We start from the raw sequence: 17,443 nt of genomic DNA, 5'->3' as shown, positions 1-17,443 counted from the left end.
AATTATGCTAATTAGCATGCCCAATAAAATTACTAACAAGAATTTGGTTACATGTGGAAGGCACAAAACTGCAATGCAAGCATGAAAGCTTTCTAGATGACAAAAGTGATCATCATTATTTTACAAATACCTTAATTTTCATAGTAAGTGAGCTTTTCTAGATATTTATCTTTCTTTTAGGCTTTAAAAAAAAATTATAACAAATCACATGTGTTTTTATAAAGAATTATTATTTATTTAGTATAAAAATATTTAGTGTACATTCCATATTTTATATGACATGATGAGATAATTCAAATTTGTTTTACACTTTAAAGTATAACTTTTAATCTTTGTACTGGTCTTCAGCAAAAGGTTATGACTTGCTGATCAATAAAGTTTAAACACAAAGAATCTGAATGCACTTAATTATGATTAAATGATGAGAATGTCTAAACTATATTACTGTAAAAAACGAAAGGATGTTCGCCTCAAACTAATAGGCAGCTAAAGGTTGCAAACAAGTCATGATCACTTATTATCACACATACACAAAGTAAAAGCTTTTGAAGTAACTTCAAATTAAGAAACGAGACCCTTTTAGAAATATACACATTGTGGATAATCTAGATGATACACAGTAATTTTTTTAATCCTGTTTTTTTGTATGGTTTTATGTATGTACATAAAATATGCATACTTTATTTTAAAAGTAAATGGTTCACTCATACTCACACATTACATTACAGATTTACTCTTCTCTTGATTTTATGTAGGTTGTGATTAACACAAACTGCATATTGAAGCTTGTCTAAAAATATGTTCGTAAAATGTAAAAGCATACAATGTATATATATATATATATATATATATATATATATACCTAATTATAACACAATATCCAATTAGGATCAATAAAGCTGTCTTAGTCTTATGCAGGGCCAGTCCTACAGATTGCGGGGCCCTATGCGAAATGGATTGCGCAGGGCTTAGTCTGGCCCTCTGGGTAGGGATAAGGATAATAAGTGAAAATTTTAAGATTTTTTGTTACAAAATAAATACTTAGCATTTTATTCATATTTTACTAAGTACAAAATCACGGTCAAATTAACTTTACGAGCCATCTACATTAGAAGGTAGTTTTCCAACAAAAAAAACTGATAAATATTCAGATCTGCCTATTAGTTTACTATATCGACTAGCAAAATATTGCTTTTGATTTTTTTTAAGAAATCGAGATAGATTTAAATCTATATATTTATATGCCAGTGACTATTAAAGTAAATAATGAAGTATTGGAACTTCCTGTTTTGGTTAAAATTCACCTTATTATCATTTTTTTAATGAAAGCTGACAATGCCTTTTTTAATTGCGAGTAGGATTGGCGTTTTCTATATTGAATGACACCCCAAAATGACAATTTTGTCTATTTTTCAGGACATCTTTATGAGTTTTCAGGATATTTTAGCAATTTGATATTTTCATGACTTTTTTCGAATACTAAGCAATTTCAAGAGATTTCCTGAGGCTCCTGGAAAATCAGGAGGCCGCAAAAACCCTGTTAAGTTTAATTTAATAATTTACAACTAGAGTTAGCGCAGGGCCTATGAAAGTGCAGGGCTCACTGCGCCGCATAGGCTGCAGTGGCCTAATGCCGGTCCTGGTCTTATGCACCAATGGGCATTTAGAGATCATGATATTAAGAAATGACATTTAGAACACATTCAGTTAAATTTTGAAAGAAAAGACTAAACAATTACAAAAAAACAACAAAAGCAACATTTCCAGTAACATTATGCATTTTTTAAAACCAATTTTAGATAAGTAAATATAATAAACTATATTGTTAGTGTTTTTGCTTTCTAGAATATACATTATTTAATAATACCATGTTTATATGTTTGTAAATGATGTCTCTGTGGGCTTACTATTTTGTCTTAATAAGACACTACTTCCAGTGGAGTGTTGAAGCTTTTTGAGGCTAATTTCTTTGTCCAATTTAACATCTTCAGATACTATTGGAAAAATGAAATCATTGATAGTTTTGATGATTATTGGTGTTGATATAAATGATAGTTAAAATAAGATTTTTTTAAGGAATGGATTATAACAATATTTTGTTTGTTAAGAAAAGAAAAATCCATATGGTTGAGAAATGATGTCTTAGGATGATAAGCTAATTTTAAAAAAAGCAAAATATAAATAAAAAATCCTTTTTTTAAAATAACAAAGCAAATTTGAGGGAAATATCTGCACTTTTACAGCAATATCTCACAATAGTGTAGGATTTATTTCCCTTTTCTATATTAACATAATTGATTAATTATCAATAATAAATAAATTAATTGGTTAATTTTTGGATGATTCATGTTTTATTAGGGATAATAAATAATTGTGTAAAGTTTCAACTTGATTTGAGAATGGGAAGTGGGAGAAATAGCATGTACAAAATTTGTACCAGACAGATGAAGTAAGTTGATATAAACTTTAAAAAAAATAAAATCAGAGAAAAAAATAATTGAAACAAAATGTAATATTTTTACACCTTATTTCTGACACCAATACCCATTTTGTCAAAAACCTTGATATCCTGTTCTCCATTTTTTTTGTATATACAATCTCACATCACTCTTAAAAACATTATTTAAAGTGATAAAAGAAGTTAGGAGTCAACGTTATAAATGCTATTGTTGAAAATGACTAATAATGATATAAGCAAATAAGAAAAAAACAAATTTAAAATATGTACCTGGATCTAAGGGCACTGAGAGAAAACTGCTTCCAGAGTGCTTTGGCTCAGAATTCACCACAATTTTTCTTTTGGGGTAATTCTTTCCTCTGCCATGTGGTCTGTTTCTATTGTACACACTTTGTAGTTTCTTAAGAATGATTGACCTCCATATAATGAATGGTACTATTACTAAAATAGCTATGACAATAATAAGAGTTATCAGCAAACCAATGTTTATTGTCTCTGGAAAAAAATAAAACAATCGCCTAATAAGCTAATATAAATAAGATTAAGAAATAATTGGTATAAAAAATTTAGCAAATAAAAAAAAATTCATACAAAAATAATTTCTCAATATACATAGACTTTTGGGCCATAATTTTAATTTTCTTTGTTTCAGATTGGTTATTTTTAATCAAATTATTAGTCAAAGTTCGATACCTAATGGTTCAACAACAATTTGTTCAGGACTATTAGTTTACCACAAATCATTCAACAACAATTAGTCATAAAGGGTAGAATAATTTATTATTGTCTAGATTTCTCAGAAAGTCAGTAGCAGTGACCAGGTAACATTTACTTAGACCAGTGCTTCTCATACTTTTTGTCTGCCGGCACAGTAAAAAAGCTACAAAAATTTCGTGGCGCACCAGGAAGAGAAACTGATGTTTTATAATAAAATGAAAAATTATTTGACCCGTTTTTAAGTTTTACATTCAATTTGATGGGTGTGCCTGTTTTTGAGAGCAAATGCGATCTAATCGAGGCTCCAATGTCGACAAACAAACTCGCATTTCATAGTCTATTGTAAGAAACTCTCTTTTCTTAGACTTGATTTCAGTCAGTACTGAAAATCCAAGCTCACAAAACCATGAAGATGCAAATGGAAGAATTATTTTGATTGCTTTTAAACTGATTGCAGGATATAACTTGTTGATTGAAATGCAAAACACATCCAGGCTTTTCTCGTCAAAACTTGACTTAAGAACTGCATCGTTTTTTAAATCAATGATCTGCTCTTCTCCTTCAGTTGTAAGATTTGTAGCTTCATTGTTTCCAAATGGATAGCTGACCCATCCATATTCATGACTTCAAACTGTTGGAAAGTAATGCTGCAATGCTGACTGCTGGTGTGTCAAAGTGTCCAGAATTTCGGAGGTGATTTCTTTATTTGAAGAACATTCATTGTAAGTAGGAAAGCAGTCGAAGACTCCTTTCGAGATCTTACTTTGCCACAAAGACAATTTTCACCAAATGACTTCAGTTTTGAGGATGCAGTGATGATGGTTTCCGATGATCCATGAAGACTTAAATTCAATGAATTTAATTTGTGAAATAAATCAGAGAGAAATGTCACCTTAACCCACCAGATCTCGTCATGAATAGAAAATCCAAAGTCTTTTTTTTTCAGCCACCTAGAATGAAATCAGCACAGCCTTGAGTTGGATGACACGCTTTAACACTTTCCCCTGGAGAGCCAACAAACGTTGGTATTATACAGGAGACATTTTTAGTCTGAATCCATTGCTTCACAGAGCTGATAGAAAAGTCGGGATGCAAGCGGTCGAGATTTAATGAAGTTTACAACTTCAATCACTTGATCCAGAACAGACATCAACTCTTTCGGCTAATATTTGAAGGCAAGAGCTTCTCTGTGGATCATGCAGTGAACAACTAATACTTTGGATTTCCTTGACGCATAAGAGTGACGAATCCCTTTCTATTTCCCTACATGGAAGCACAGCCATCAGTGCAAACGCTGACACAGTTTTTCCACTTTAGTTTGAAGAGCAAAATGTTTTCGTTCACCACATTGAAAATATCTTCGCCTTTGGTTGTAGTCTGTAAGTCTTTGCACAATAAGTATTCGTTGACACATTTTTCATCCTTTATGAACCGAATAAAAGCTAGCAGCTGGGCTTTGCCGCTAACGTCAGTGGACTCATCAACTTGAAGAAACCTCAGAGGAGACACTTCATCGTCACTCACGTCAAAGTGTTCGCAGATTTGATCTTGTAAATCTGACGATAATTCTTCAATTCTGCGAGAGATAGTATCATTTGACAAAGGAACGTTCTTAACTTTTTCGGCGGCATCGGGTCCTAAGAATGTTTCATCAACTCTTGCTAAAGCTGGTGCAATGACTGATTCAGTCTCTGTGTGTGCTTTCTTGCGTTTTGCTAATAACTGACCAACCTTATAACTTGCAATCAATCCCTTTTCAGGCAGCTTTAGGTAGTTGGTAAGTTTCTTAGCTTGTTTATTTTGTTGAGCCCTGATGTTTTCGAAGTATTCCTTCGGTTGCGCTTTTACAGATAGCAGTTTTGTTTCCAAGTGTCTCTTCAATTTGCTTGGAACAAGCGCCCCATTCGATAGAGTTGCAGAATGGCAATGGAGCATCTTCAGGTCCAGAAGATATAAAATCTTTTTTGAACCTTCATTTGGTTCCTTGCTTTTCATTTAACACAGGCATGTCAAGCTCATTAAGGTGTATGGGCCACATAACAAACTTACTATGACCTGAGGGGCTGCAGCCAGAAAATCAATTGCAAAACAGCCTACTAGTTTTATGTAAATTAGAAACAATACAATAGAATACAATAATTAATGGCATACCTGTCCCTTACTTAGCTAAATTTGTAGTACTATTTGCTAATTTTAAATTCCTATTATTACACATTATCTTTGTCCTGGTGCTTGACATTCTTTCTGGGATACACGTTTATTAATGTCCGGTTGAAGCTTGTTTGCCACTGACACTTTCATCACTGATGACAAATTTTGATCAGATAATCTCGAACGGCGAGGTGTTTTTGCAGCTTTCATTATGGAAAAGACCTGCTCATGGAGATCAGTACTTGCAAGCAAGACTTCTGGCTTCAAATTTCCGCAATTCAACGTACCGTTCAGGTAAATAACTGTAAAATTTCGGCACAGCCGAATGTACTTCGCTTTCAGCAAAGAATCTGACTGCTATTCTATCAGCTCTAGTTGCACATTACCAGCAGCATTTTCAGAAGCAAATGAAAATGGAGATAAAAACAGGAAAATTCTTGCTCGTATGAAAAGAAGTCACGAAAACGGTAACTGAAAGCATATACTAACGATTCCAGGCATATTTACCAAATGTTGCAGCCGTATTTAATCTTTGTAGTTCCAGGCACGTTGAGAAGTGAACAAGATTTTCTCTTCATATTTAGTTTGTCCACTGTCGTAATTTTGCTTGAAAGCACTTCACATGCTTACACGCAGTTGTGACAATGTTGTCTTTACTTTGAAGCTTCAAATTTAAGTATTGCAGGTGACAAATGAGATCAATTGCAAATGCAAAATCCTGAACCCATTCGTTACTTTGGAAATGTTCAACAGGTTCATCTTTCATGTTCAGAAACAAAAACAATACGATTTCCTCACTCAGTGCAAAAAATCTCTTTAATATTTTATGACAGGAGAGCCATCAGACTTCTGTGTAGTAGGGAACACAATCAAATTCGTGTCCAGTGTCATCCAGAAACATTGAAAATTGGCGATGATTTAAACTACGGGCACGAATAAAATTGAAAGCGACTGAAACCGGTCTTATGACATGTTAGAACTGTAATTGCTGTGCACAGAATGCTTCTTGGTGATGCACTGAAAATGAGCAAATTTAAAATTAGCAGCAGTCTCTCTTATTTTTGTAAGCAGCTTTGCATCAAAACCATTTTTTTTTTTTATGGTTGGTGCGCCATCCGTTGTTAGACTAGCTAGCTTTACCAAAGGTAAATTGTACTGCAATATCCCCTTCTATAATTTCTCAAAAACATCCTCGCTGATCTCCATGAGCAGGTCTTTTCCATAATGAAAGCTGCAAAAACACCTCGCCGTTCGAGATTATCTGATTAAAATTTGTCATCAGTGATGAAAGTGTCAGTGGCAAACAAACTTCAACCGGACATTAATAAACGTGTATCCCAGAAAGAATGTCAAGCACCAGGACAAAGATAATGTGTAATAATAGGAATTTAAAATTAGCAAATAGTACTACAAATTTAGCTAAGTAAGGGACAGGTATGCCATTAATTATTGTATTCTATTGTATTGTTTCTAATTTACATAAAACTAGTAGGCTGTTAAGCATAGAACAGAGCTCAAGTAGCTCCTCATGTATCACCACATTCCTGTCACAGGTCCTTATGAATATAGCCAACTGTGCTACACCCATTACATCAGTAGACTCATGGAGAGCCAATGAAAATAATTCAAAACCAACTATTTTGTTCTTTAATTGTTAACGCAAGCTGACTGACATGTCATTTATTCTATCTACCACAGAGTTCCTAGTTAGAGTTATTTCTTTGAATGCTTTCACATTTTGTTGACAAAATTAATTCGGCAGTTTTAACAACACATCCCTTCAAAAAATCACATTCACTAAATGATTTGCTATGGCTTGCAAATAAGTTTGACAAAATGTAGCTGGCTTTCACTGCAGACTCACTCTCGTTGTTCAATTTAACAAATACTTTTTTTCAATTCAAGTAGCTTGTCATCTCTTATTTTCAAGCGTATTAGTCTAACATTATTTTGATAATTTTTGAGGTGGCCAAGCGGGCCACATGCAAAGTGGTCGAGGGCCGCATGTGCCCCCCAAACGCCCTGTTTCACATGCCTGATTTAACGCTTTCGCAGTTTCATTCTTGCTAACATATTTCTCCATGAATAACAATAATTGACGCTTATTGATAATTTTTTATTATTAGCATACACCTAAAAAAAATTACATGAAACACATCGCTTATTGAGGTGGCTGAGCGGTAAAGCTCTTAGCTTCCATACCGAAGGTCCCGGCTTCGAATCCTTCTGAAGACTGGGATTTTGAATTTCGGGACTTTGGGCGCCTTTGAGTCCACCCAGCTCTAATGGGTACCTGAAAAGTAAAGGCGGTTGGTCGTTGTACTGGCCACATGACACCCTCAGGTTAACCGTAGGCCACAGAATCAGATGACCTTTACATCATCTGCCCTATAGAGCTCAAGTTCTGAAAGGGGAACTTTACTTTTTTTTTTACATCGCTTATTATTATCGTTACCAATTCAAAAACTTCTGTGCGTCTGCTAAGGCGGCCTACATTTTAGTCATTATAATATGTATAGTGCAAAATTCCATAACCTTAAAAGCTTACACCCCTTTCCATCAAAATAAAGCCATCCGATCTTTGGTCGTTACAAGTGGGGATTTCATCGCAACGTAAAATACAAATTTAATAGTAGACAGACCTGTGTAACGCTACACGTGTGGCGTTCTGATAACCTGCATAAGTTTCAAAAATTTGTAGAAATTCCCGCGGCACACCTGCAAATCTTCCATGGCACAGCACACAGTTTAAGAAATACTGACTTAGACCTTCCAGCTCTCAAAACAAGAGCTTTCAAGTAAGTATTGTTATTTGGCCTCCAAATCACTACCCAGGCTTGAAAAAGCCTACTTTATATTTCATTTCTTTTCATAATTTTTATTTGAAACACCTTAAGAGAATCATTTTACCTTTATCTGGTGCCAGATCTGCAATGCTGAATAATGTCTGACATGCAAGTTGACAAGAGTTGTGGTTCATAAAAGTCACATTTTGTAGACCTTTAGTTTTACACCAGTCCAGCAAATTAGTTTTGGCATCTTCAGGAAAACAGGAATGGACTTTGCCAGATTGGCAGTATTGTAAGCTGTTGTAGCATTCACCAGCAGGTGGACATTTGTGTGGACTACTGTCAGAGCAGACGTTGTTTAGTAAATTGTATGAATCTATAGAAAATATCAAGATGAACTGTATGAGCTGCAACATTCATAAAAAAAGATAATTTTTATTTAAATCATTAAAAATGATGATTTTTATATAGATCTATAAGATACATCAAAGCATGCTCACTGTAACAACAAACTTTAAAAAAAATGTTAATGTTTTAAAATGGTTAGAATCACAATGGAATGGTGTTTCCAATTTCTGTTTTTGTCTAGATTCTAGATCTATAGTGACTATAGGCCTATTCTAGATCAAGATCCTATAAAAGTTTTTATAGGCAGTAATAGTATAGCATATTTTAGCTGGTTCAAATTAGTTTCATTATTTTACTCACCTTGTAAAAATATTAAGGAACAGGCTGTCAAACATGTTTGGTCTCTCATGAATGTTACATTGTGGCCAAACTCTCTACACCAAATCTCCTTTTCTGACATGTCTGGTGGGAAGCATGATTTGACTGTACCAGATTTCGAGTCACAATATGACTCCACTCCATAACATTTACCGTATGGTAAACATTTATAGGGCTTATCAGGGGGACATATTTTATTTGTGATAGCATCAAGAGTTGGGGGTCCTGAAATGGAATTGACTTACAATTAATGTTTTCATTATTACATGAAAGAAACGTTTAAAACATAAAGAAAAATAGTTTTTAAAAGCTTAAAAGTTTATTTATCATGCAAAATTTTATTAATACCCCATCAAACAATCAATGTTGCACATCGGGTAGGGAAAAAAAAAAGAAAATTTAGACTTTTACTTAGTCTCATCGGTCTCACCTTACCCTATACTCATACTGGAATTCGAAACCTTAAAATTATTAATAATTAGATTCGACATTTTATATACCAGTTATAAAGATATAGATTCTAGATTATATGTACATCGAATCTACATTGTCACTTGTGGAAGTGGATTTTGGATTGCAAAAATGAAATCCAGATTTTGCGCATAATCATTCTATTAATATTTCAAATTTAGGCCTATCTCTTTTGAAATAAGAACGAGAGGCTTAATTCTACTTTCGAATCTTAAGCCAACATTTTTTTTTCTGTTTTGCATGTACCATTATTATTTTTTTAAACAAGTTTCTAAGCTATACCTTTAAGTTTGTGGATGCTCCCCTTAAGAATAAGAGTAGGGTTTCCACACTATCAGATCAGACGGCAAGATAGACATTGGAATTGTTAAGAACTGAGTCCAATGGCGAAGTACTGTTGCGTCCCTTTGCTCTACTGGGAGTAAAAAGTATTTAGCCAAGCAAGTTAAGTAAGTATTGATACACGCAAAGACCCCCCCCCCCCCCCCAAAAAAAAAAAAAAGAAACTAAGAACTAAATTTACAATTAATGAAATATATCTATAAATCAATTGCTTAGAAATTCTAATAATTGTGCTCAAAGTATCAAATTTCGTAACACGAAGTGACATTTATATTTCATATTGTAGGTTACATTGTGAGAAAAAAGGTTAAGCTCCCCCGACGCCAAAAAGCGTTTTCTTACATTCTTTACAGCAGAAACGCATTCTCCTGACATCTACAGCTCATTATTCATCCTATTCAAAAAGGACCTTTTGAAAATGTTTTTCTTGAAAAACATTCTAATATGAATTTACAGGACCTTTCAACATTACAAAAACAATCGATTTGTTCCATGAAAAGATATGATACCCCACAGATTTAGATTAAGACTTTGAGAATCGCCGCCGAAAAAAAAAAAATCGAAAAATAATTAAAAAAAAACAACACAAAAAAAGGCCATGTTGAGGCCTTTCTCTTGACAGCTAGACGATCTGGGGGAGCGCAGCTAACTCCCACAGTGGGGTTCGCCAAAATCGTTTTCTTGCATTCTTCAATGCAGAAACGCATTCTCCTGACATCTACAGCTCATTATTCATCATATTTAAAAATGACCTTTTGAATAATGTTTTACTTGAAAAATATTCTAATATGAATTTACTGGTCCTTACTACATTGCAAATACAACCGATTTGTTCCTTGAAAAGATAAGATACCCCACATATTTAGGATAAGACTTTGAGGATCGCCGCCGAAAAAAAAATATTCGAAAAATAATATTTTTAAAAAAAGCTCATTTGTAAGTGATACATTTTTGTCCAATAGGCATATTTGTAACTTTGTTTTGTTACAGAACTTTAACTCAAAGCTCTAAACAAAAAATTTCGGAAGTGGGAGGAGAAATTAAGTGGGCCAATTAAATTCTACTATATTTTTTTTTGCATTTTTAGGATTCAATACAATAGAAAAAGGTTGGAAAAAGGTGACTAGAAAAATAATATTTGAGTTCAGAACTCGTCTCAATTGTTACTCTTATAATGAAAAAGTTCGTATGAATTCTAAAATTTCCAAAACAAAGTCTTTCTTAAAATAATTAAGACAAATTGGTGTGCAATTACATAAACTCTGTCGCCATATTTGACTATTCTGTTTTAAAACGTCATGTTTTTTTTTTGAAAAGGGAGAGGGCGGTAGAGTGAAAACGTGAATCCTCGCTCCTTTTTATCATTTCTGCAAATGCTTGCATTTGCCATTAAAGAATAGGGGATGAGGCGACTCGACATAATAATTTAATTTAAGGCATATATAAATTATATTAGTGACATTTTAATTTTTTTTTTTTTAATTTCTTAACTAAAAATACAAAAAGAAAAAAGTATTGGTTTGTCCGAAGGGTGGAAGGCGATTGCATGTATCGCTCCTCCCACCTGGTACAACCCTTTTTCATTTTATATTTACTAATGATAAAATTTGAGATCAGAGTGTGTGTGCGACATAATATTAAAATAGGTTAAAACATCAACATATACATTATATTATATAGATATTCAACTAATTATGTTCACAAACTAGGATTTCTCCATAAAAATAGGACCGCTCCCCTCCACTCACAAAGCTAGAGTGGGGAGGGCAGTAGAAGCAATCGCGCCTCCCTCTCCAAATCGGCTAACATACCAGAAGTGTAGCGATATAATATAAAACTTTGGAGTAATCCAACTAATTTTGTTCACAAACTATGATTTCTAAATAAAAGTAGGACCGCCACCCCACTCAAAGGGTTTAGGTGGGAAAGGCAGTAGATGTATCGCCCCCCCCCCCCCCAATCGGCTAACAGGAGAACGACATAATATAAAGATCTGTTAAATTATCACTAGTGATTTCTACAAATAAAATTGGACCGCCCCCGATCGCCCCTACCGCCCCCCCCCCCCCCGGATCCGCCAGTGTTTCTGATGGACATAAACAGCTTTGATGCCTATACCTATACTGCGATACCCATTTTTGATGCTCTCCAAACTTTATCCAGTGCGGCGAGTCGGCGTCAAGCGTTTCCTGCATTCTGAGCTATATGAAAGCAATACTGGCATCTACAGCGCCCAGTTCACTATAGAAACGGTGGCACGGGTTAATATCTGTGCGAGGAACATTCGAATCACATGTCTTCTGTAATCAGCTTTTTTCCCCGTACCAATCAAAGTGGATCTGTTTTTTTCACGCAAAAGACATCAACAGAACATTTGAAATAGTTCTGACAAGAAATGACGATTAGAGTCGCGTTGGTAAATAAAATGTCTGCTCTAATTTTACTTGATAAGTAGGCACCTATTGAGATAGATCGAAATAAGATTTTCACCCTCCTGAATAAAAAAAAACCCGGCAAACTTGACACATAAAGAAGGAATAAAAAGAAATACGGTTTGTTTTGATGAGAGATTCCCATTAGTGTATTCCATTTGAGAGAAATGTGTATAATTGGTGCATTCAGTTTGAAAGAAAGGTGTGTAATTGGTGCATTCAGTTTGAGAGAAATGTGTGTAATTGGTGCATTCAGTTTGAGAGAAAGGTGTGTAATTGGTCATTCAGTTTGAGAGAAAGGTGTGTAATTGGTGCATTCAGTTTGAGAGAAATGTGTGTAATTGGTGCATTCAGTTTGAGAGAAAAGTGTGATATTGGTGCATTCAATTTGAGAGAAATGTGTGTAATTGGTGCATTCAGTTTGAGAGAAAGGTGTGTAATTGGTCATTCAGATTCAATTTGAGAGAAATGTGTGCAATTGGTGCATTCAGTTTGAGAGAAATGTGTGTAATTGGTGCTTTCAGTTTGAGAGAAATGTGTGTAATTGTGCATTCAGTTTGAGAGAAAGGTGTGTAATTGGTGCATTCAGTTTGAGAGAAAGGTGTGTAATTGCTGCATTCAGCTTGAGAGAAAGGTGTGTAATTGGTCATTCAGATTCAATTTGAGAGAAAGGTGTGTAATTGGTGCATTCAGCTTGAGAGAAATGTGTGTAATTGGTGCATTCAGTTTGAGAGAAAGGTGTGTAATTGGTCATTCAGATTCAATTTGAGAGAAAGGTGTGTAATTGGTGCATTCAGCTTGAGAGAAATGTCTGTAATTGGTGCATTCAGTTTGAGAGAAATGTGTGTAATTGGTGCATTCAGTTTGAGAGAAAAGTGTGATATTGGTGCATTCAGTTTGAGAGAAAGGTGTGTAATTGGTTATTCAGATTCAATTTGAGAGAAAGGTGTGTAATTGGTCCATGATTGGTCATTCAGTTTGAGAGAATTACACACCTTTCTCTCAAACTGAGTTTTGTATTTGTGGTGACACGTATGCCTACATGTAATCGGCATGATACCAGCGTTGGTTCCAGGACTATTTTCTCTCACGACATGATCCTACCTGGATAGTAATTTCACCAACTTCATAAAAGTTTCTTGATTTTGTCTTTCGAAATCTTTTTCAACTTTATTGTGATGCCCAAATACATTGCTTTAAAAGGGTTAGGGTTAGGACCAATAATTCAGGTAGATACACACTGGGGGAAAGTTTGATGCCCATCACCACCTGATGCCATTGGAGCGACCGCACCACCCACCCATTGCCAGGCACTTCTCTGGACTGAAATATATTGGAAGCGCGGTCAATAGGCTAAGTACGCCTGAACTTGGCTTGGCTACCTTTGAAGGGGGCTTGAGGTTCGACACCGGAGTTGTGTTTACTGAGCACCTAAAGACAATACGGTAAACATTCTCCCAGATACCCCTTTCCTCCCCCCACTGGTCCACAAATGAGACTGGACCAGAGCGCTCTGAGCATGCTATAAGCCTGAAAGTAGCGCAATATAATTTCTCTTTCTTTCTCTCTCTCTGTGGCATTTTAAGTTTCGAGAGACGATCTTTTCACTTTGCAACTTCTTGTGTGACTAAAGAGGCCAATCCTTGACGCACAGCTGCGGTCACAGGTTGGGCGTATGTAATCACCAGGCGCCATTGCATTTTCACCCTTCTTTCTGCTTCTGTTGAGTATGGCATCTACTATCCGTGACCCTTCCTTTGTGCTCGCTCTCCATGTAGATCTATGCAAGGCCAATTTTTCCCAGCTGCTAGTTTCGATTTTGAAGAGCTTCATGTCGCTTTTGCATACATCCGTATACCGTCAAAGTGGGCGACCAGTGGCTCTCCTGCCTTCTGTTAGATCACCATACAGAATGTCTTGTGGAAGTACCTTCTGGAATTCTATAAACGTGGCCAAGCCAGCTAAGGCTATATAAAAGCTCTAATTAAAAGCTCCGTCCATGAACCAGGTGGTCAAAAACATGGCGTCTTTTTGCCTTTTCACACAGCAGTATTGGTCAAACAAATAACATCATTTACTTCGATAGCTCATTCTTTAAAGAAGGCTTTCTGTACACATAAATTTAGAAAGCCTTCAGGACAGAAGACTCATAAGTAAAGTAGCAATTATACATAAAACACTGAACCATAATCTTCAAATACAAAAACAAAATTTAATAAAATACTCTGAAAGACACAAAGATAAAGGCACATTCCTCATCCCATATGCTAGGACAAATTTGTACAAATACTCCTTCTTCCCTAGTGCTATTGGAGCATGGAATGGGTTGCCTGGGCTAGCCAGGAAAACCAGTGACTTGGCAGAATTTAAGTCATTAGTTAATATGCATGACTAAATGTAATCATCTTCTTTTTTGAAGTAACGTCTGTATTATATAAGATAAGATAAGACATAACAGATCATTTAGCTGCTTAATCTACATTGCCGTAAATTCGGCCCTGCTGTTTCTCTGGAAATTCATCTTGGCCACAGATGTACTAGCTTAGCCCTACATGATAATGATTATATTTCATTTCAAACAAGCATTGTTGATTTCTTTCATTTTAATTACAATTTTATAGATTTGATAAGGCGATCATCATAGGGCATAAAAAAGTAAGTTAAGTTCCTCTTCCAGACTTTTAGAGCTCTACGGCAGGTCATCAGTTTTTGTGGCCCTCTGTTAACGAGGGTATCATGTGGCCAGCACAACGACCAATCGCCTTTACTTTCACCCAACTAGTCTTCACCAATATAGCTTAACCTAAATGAAATGTAAAATACAATTATTTTCTCGTTCTGTTAAATATTGTAACGTTTCTCACTATCCAGGCTCTCTGCAAACTGCACAACACAACACAGCGAACTTAAAGAACCTCACAAGTCAGGGCTCCAAAGTAACAGTAACAGTTTAATTTCAAATACATCACAAATACTGTACAGTTGGCAACAACATTACACTTACTGTCCAAAAACCTAGCCTCTGCTTCGGACTGACTTCGCCCCGTATTGGTCTCATTGCAAGGTAACGTGAAGTGTCTTGACTGACCAATGTGTGCATTGCATGCAGGCGGCCGAATGTAAGGGGCGGCCAAATCATTTCCAAGAATCATTTTTCTTTAAATTTTTGGTTTAATAATTAAAAAAAAAAATTTTAATCAAAATTCTACTGATTCCATTATCCTATGAAAACTGGGGGGGGAGGGGTGGGGGAAGAGACGATATTTGTACAATAAGAAGTGATTTTGAAACTTAAGAAGAAAAACATAGCGGCACGCGAGGGTTTTTCCATAAGCGCCGACTCTTTCCTGACCTTGAATTTTCTCGGGTTGTTTGTAATATTTGTTTCGAGTCGAATCTAAGTAGATCTAGTAATTAGAATGTCAATTTTAAAACATTGTATCTCGAATTGGGAGGGGGCGCAACTTCTTGACAAAAAGAGGTGTTATAGAGTGTGTGTGTGTTTCCTAGGCGGCGTTAAGAAGAGGTTAAGCGATTGATTGGTGGTTATGCATTTAAGAGGATGAAATTAACATAATGCAAATGTAAAACGTCAGACAATCTTGAGACATGAAAGAGTATAGACGTTATTTTGTGGTGAGCTAGATTTCGTTTAATTATCAGTAAATTTCATTATTTTAGATCTCTATCTCAAATTAAATCTGTGAAAATTGTAATAACAATTATATTGTTTTTTTGTTCACATAAGAAGTTTGTTCAAGTAAAGCTTATTTAGTAAAGATATAAAACGCCATCATTGGTTCAGTTGTACTAGCTGTTTGTAGCGACAAGTCAACGACCATCTAACAACAAGGAGAGGGGGCGTCGAAAACATGTTTTATTATCAGTGTAATTTATTTGAATATTAGTAAAATTACATGTTCACAAATTAAAATCTCTTAAGTAGGAGACGGCGTTTTATCTTCTAAATGTAGACCGCTTTTTGCGAGGCGCTTGTGCAACAATATGGGTCAAAACGTTTTCAAGAAAACATTTTAAAACGTCTCCACTAGTGCGATTCTTCTGGATTTTTTTTTTTGTCTCAGAATAGTCGAATTTCTTCCGCCTATTGCACTTTATAATAGTGACGACTTTTGTGTGACAAAAACCTCCGCGACAGAGACGTCTTACTTAACACGAAGAATATTGTTAAAAAGGTCACGCCCATTACAGACGTACGTACGCAATATGTAGGCCTACCTAGAATCTCCCTCGCATAATACTATTGAGCGAAAACCTGCCGCATCTTCGATTCTATCTCCATGAAGAAACTTTTACAACGCTTACAATTTATATAGGTAACACTATTTCGGGAAAAAAAAACTGATCATAGACATATTATATATAGGTTTGTGAAACTGACTCATTTTAAGTGAAATTTCATTACCTAAATTTAAATTCTATACATAGTGTTAAAATTATATATGAAAAATAAAACCTAAAAAGTGTGTTATAATTAAAAAATAGTTTCCTTTCTTTTTCATTACATTCTTTAAAAAAAAATGCTAAGTTAAAATTAGAGGGGGGGGGGGCGGCATTTTTTAACTTCGCACGCAGGCGGCCACAACCCTCGCGGCGGCCCTGCTTGACTCTAACACACTCGCTCTTATATAGGGTCCCTACAGGCCTTCTAGAATCGCATTAAACGTCGCTTGACCACTGGTTGATCACATTCGCCGTGACTTGAGTGCGTAATAATTACAACACGGGTCTTGCTTAACTGGGGTGTACTGTCACTCGTCACGGTTGACTGCTCTTCTAGCGGTGGCCTGGGGCGATTTGCGTGGTCTAAAACACACACAGCACTACCCCCATTTGTGTCACTGTCACCACCAGGTTTATAATAATATTAAGGATATATAGATAGAGAGAGACTATATAAAATCTAGTAAGCTAAACTATAGGTTGAACCTACCTGCATGACACAATAAAATAAATGAAACAAATAATATAGATACACAATCAGCAGCTGTGAGGAATAATCTCATTTGTCAACTATAAAAGGCCCTGCAGTAGGCCTATATATAACCTATATTTAAAAAACTATTGGTAGATCCAGATTAAGGAATTAATATCAAGGTTAAGAAAACTAGTGCAAATATTTATTAGAAATCTCATGGACTTGTCATTGGCTAACAAGAACACACTAAGGAAGCCCAATGAAGAGACTTACATTTGGATCTAGATCTAATTGTAACAACGGGAATTCCATTAGGGCCTATCTGTCTATCACTATGCCTACTGTTAGGAAAAACCCATAATGTCACCTACTCCCAAAGTTTGTTTACAATAATAAAGAACAAATAACCGGAAAAGAA

At 35.3% G+C, this 17,443-nt stretch overlaps 1 protein-coding gene across 1 annotated transcript; it reads right to left on the bottom strand.

The window, feature by feature from the left end:
* Positions 1-209: 209 nt before the first annotated feature.
* On the bottom strand, positions 210-17,362 carry LOC106067604 (uncharacterized). Its single transcript, XM_056009268.1, has 5 exons — positions 17,041-17,362; positions 8,824-9,066; positions 8,237-8,491; positions 2,729-2,953; positions 210-1,994 (listed from the first exon to the last, which is right to left on the bottom strand). The coding sequence occupies exons 1-5, from the start codon at positions 17,111-17,113 to the stop codon at positions 1,873-1,875; spliced, it is 918 nt and encodes a 305-aa protein (XP_055865243.1). The 5' UTR covers positions 17,114-17,362; the 3' UTR covers positions 210-1,872.
* Between the last annotated feature and the right edge of the window lie 81 nt (positions 17,363-17,443).

Source organism: Biomphalaria glabrata, chromosome 13 (assembly GCF_947242115.1).
Source record: "Biomphalaria glabrata chromosome 13, xgBioGlab47.1, whole genome shotgun sequence".
Classification (NCBI taxonomy): domain Eukaryota; kingdom Metazoa; phylum Mollusca; class Gastropoda; family Planorbidae; genus Biomphalaria; species Biomphalaria glabrata.
This window is presented reverse-complemented; position numbering and strand designations above follow the sequence as displayed.

What these genes read in the sequence shown, in the direction of transcription:
- LOC106067604 (XM_056009268.1), bottom strand. Translation starts at nt 17,113, where the DNA reads ATGAGATTATTCCTCACAGCTGCTGATTGTGTATCTATATTATTTGTT. An exon ending in TTCCTTAATATTTTTACAAG is followed by an intron (nt 8,492 to 8,823) that starts GTGAGTAAAATA and finishes TATTTTCTATAG; the next exon opens with ATTCATACAATTTACTAAAC. An exon ending in CTCAGTGCCCTTAGATCCAG is followed by an intron (nt 1,995 to 2,728) that starts GTACATATTTTA and finishes TTTTTCCAATAG; the next exon opens with TATCTGAAGATGTTAAATTG.